A 2740-nucleotide genomic window follows, 5' to 3' on the forward strand; every position below is an offset into this window, starting at 1 on the left:
TCAAAACACAAATATCTAAGCAATGGTTACCACCTATTTATAATTTTTTTATAATTTAATACAAAATAAATTCATATACCTAACCCAAGGATTGTTCTATGGTAATTAGTGTTTTTTAATAGGTTGCCTTCCTCCTTTAGGTATTTCAGTTTAAGAAATTATTTTAATCCTCTTCAATTTGATACCAAATTTGCTTAGGAGCAGATTTTTATTTCGGCCTTAAAAATTGTGGGTTGACCGATTATTTTATTTCATACAAAATAAAAGTCCGAAACTAGTTTCCTCCTAACGCCTTTTATTATAAAAGTTCGGAGTTTCAAATGGCTCATAAACTTTCACGGTTTAGGACGTGTCATTGACTAGCATTTTTATGATGCCAAAATCCCCTCCAAGTAAGTTTTCAATTTAGTGGCGGTCGTTATAAGAAACTTTTTTCGTGACCCAGTCTAGTGTACATCGACTAACGCACATGAACGGTGAAGCAAGTGCAGAGCTTAATGACCTACTTTTCGATTTACATAATTTAAATTTTGGCAATTGGCATAGTAACTGTTTCTTCACATGTATCTGTTGCTAACTGTGCAAACATACATACATATATACTTATGGATATGGAAACATGCTTATAATTAAATCATATTTATTTCTACATACATACATACATATATACAATACAAGATTCTTTTTAATGCATCCTATACTTAGTCATTATTTTTCAGTATAATTTACAAATTGGGCTAATACAGATATTTTTCCAAACGATCTGGCAGAAAGAGTCTCTTACTAATTGCCATTGAACTTGCACGACGTGCGGTCGGCATGTATGCCACCGTTGCTACTACCCACACCTTTGCCACACACTGTGACGGCATCACCAGCCGCAGCATCGGCCTGTGCACGGCTTGTGTAGTACATCAAAGTCATCATTTTCAGCATTTTCAGCTCTTTCTTATCCTCTGCTGTTGTTGAGTTGGTGCAACCTTGATTGAGATGTGTCGATGCTTGCGTCGGTGGCTGTGCGGCGGCCGTTCGCTCTTGCTGCCACGCTGTTGTTGCCTTCATCCCCCCCACCGCCGCTGACGTTTCGGAGGTTGGTTGCAATTTCAATGGATACACTGAGTGCTTCTGATTCATGTCGCTGTGTTTGTTGTATGGGAATGGATGCTGTTGCTGGCTGGGTGACTGTGCCAGCAGGCAGGATAAGGGCGATAGTCGGTGCATATGTTGCACCAAATTGCGATGGTTGCTGTTCAGAGTGGCCATTAAATGCTGCTGATGCTGTTGTAGGCGCTGTCGGCAAGCCGATTGATATTGGTGGCTGCTGATGTCTGCTGACTGGTCGGGTCTTTAAAATACTTAAGTCATTAACATTTTCTAAAAAACTTTTATGTCCTGACAATTGTTTCACGCTCTCGACGTCCTTTTTCAGCTCCTCCATGTCACGCTTCAATTTGGCACGTCTATTTTGGAACCAAGTGATCACCTATTTTGGAGAATTGAGGGAAATTAGTGATATATGTACGCCTAGATGACTGCAAGTTGATACATTCACTTACCTGTGCATTGGAGAGACCTAAGGCCGCAGCGATCTCGTCACGATCTGCTGGTGATAAATACTTTTGGTAAAGGAAGCGTTTCTCGAGCTCGAATATTTGGTGATTTGTGAAGGCTGTGCGCGATTTACGTTTTTTCTTTGGATTGGGGCGCGTCGAAAATATATTCAGTGTAGCAGGATCTGCAAGTAAAATAAAGAAAGATGTGAAGCACTAATAACTGATAAAATAAACGAAATATTATCGAACTATAAGAATGGTTTACTAAAATTATGAAATCATAAAACTATTGTTGCTAAAACCTAACAAACAAAACTCTCGGCGTTTCTTTTATACAGGATTGTAAATAGAAAAGCATACTTTGGTCTAAGCATAGATTGGTCTAAGTCTTCAGTAATAAATTCAAAAAAAAAAAAAACTGAATCTTCAATTTTCTTTTTGATCTAGGATCTCTTCCATAATTAGCGAGACAGAAGTAGTTGTATTGTATGAATCCAGCTATTAGGTAAAAATTCGATGGGGAATTTCACGCAGCCAAAAATGGTAACTAAGCAGATATTCGATTTTTGTTGTTTTTCATCTTAAATGCAAAGTTGAATAGACCACAAGCATTTTAAATGACTTTTTGGAATGTGTAAGTACCTTGCGGCGCCGCACAGTGTGCTCTTTGGAAACTCTATGCGAATTGTTTGATATCAAACAAAATGCTTTTGAAAACTAATGTAATTCCCTTATTCGGAAAAATATGACTATTGAGCCATAATTACTCCTTGACCTTAAGATCGGTCAAAGATAGCGGTATTCGAAAAAAAACTACCGGATATATTCATAAATTTTTTTTATGTTTTATTGTACCAATATTTATTATAGTTTTTGAGACAAGAAGCACGATTCCACTGTTTAAGAATCAAAAAATAAAAATGTTAACCCCTCAATTTGGAAATTGCAGAATGCATTGAATTTTTTATATGATTTGGATGCAGCTGTGCATCCTTCACTCAATTTTATATCACTCGAATAACAAGTGTGCTTTAGTGCTATTCAATATCTTTACGTCCAGCAATTGGCAGACATCTTTAGGCCCTCCCTCTAAGAACCAAATTACAACGATTTTAAAACCAAACTTCGAAACTGTTTTTGTTCTGAAATTCGAACATTTTTTTTAGCAAAAATGTCGCATGAAATTT

At 36.9% G+C, this 2740-nt stretch overlaps 1 protein-coding gene across 1 annotated transcript; it reads right to left on the bottom strand.

Moving 5' to 3' along the window:
* Positions 1-342: 342 nt before the first annotated feature.
* Positions 343-1735, bottom strand: LOC108375525 (homeobox protein abdominal-A homolog; the record flags this gene model as incomplete). The annotated part of the gene is made up of 3 exons (XM_017631667.1): positions 343-1345; positions 1398-1483; positions 1557-1735. Coding segments are annotated over 3 exons (827 nt in total), but the record flags the coding sequence as incomplete, so codon positions are not given.
* Positions 1736-2740: the final 1005 nt, after the last annotated feature.

This window comes from Rhagoletis zephyria, unplaced genomic scaffold (genome assembly GCF_001687245.7).
Source record: "Rhagoletis zephyria isolate East Lansing unplaced genomic scaffold, Rhagoletis_zephyria_1.1 Rzeph_scaffold_09050, whole genome shotgun sequence".
NCBI lineage: Eukaryota > Metazoa > Arthropoda > Insecta > Diptera > Tephritidae > Rhagoletis > Rhagoletis zephyria.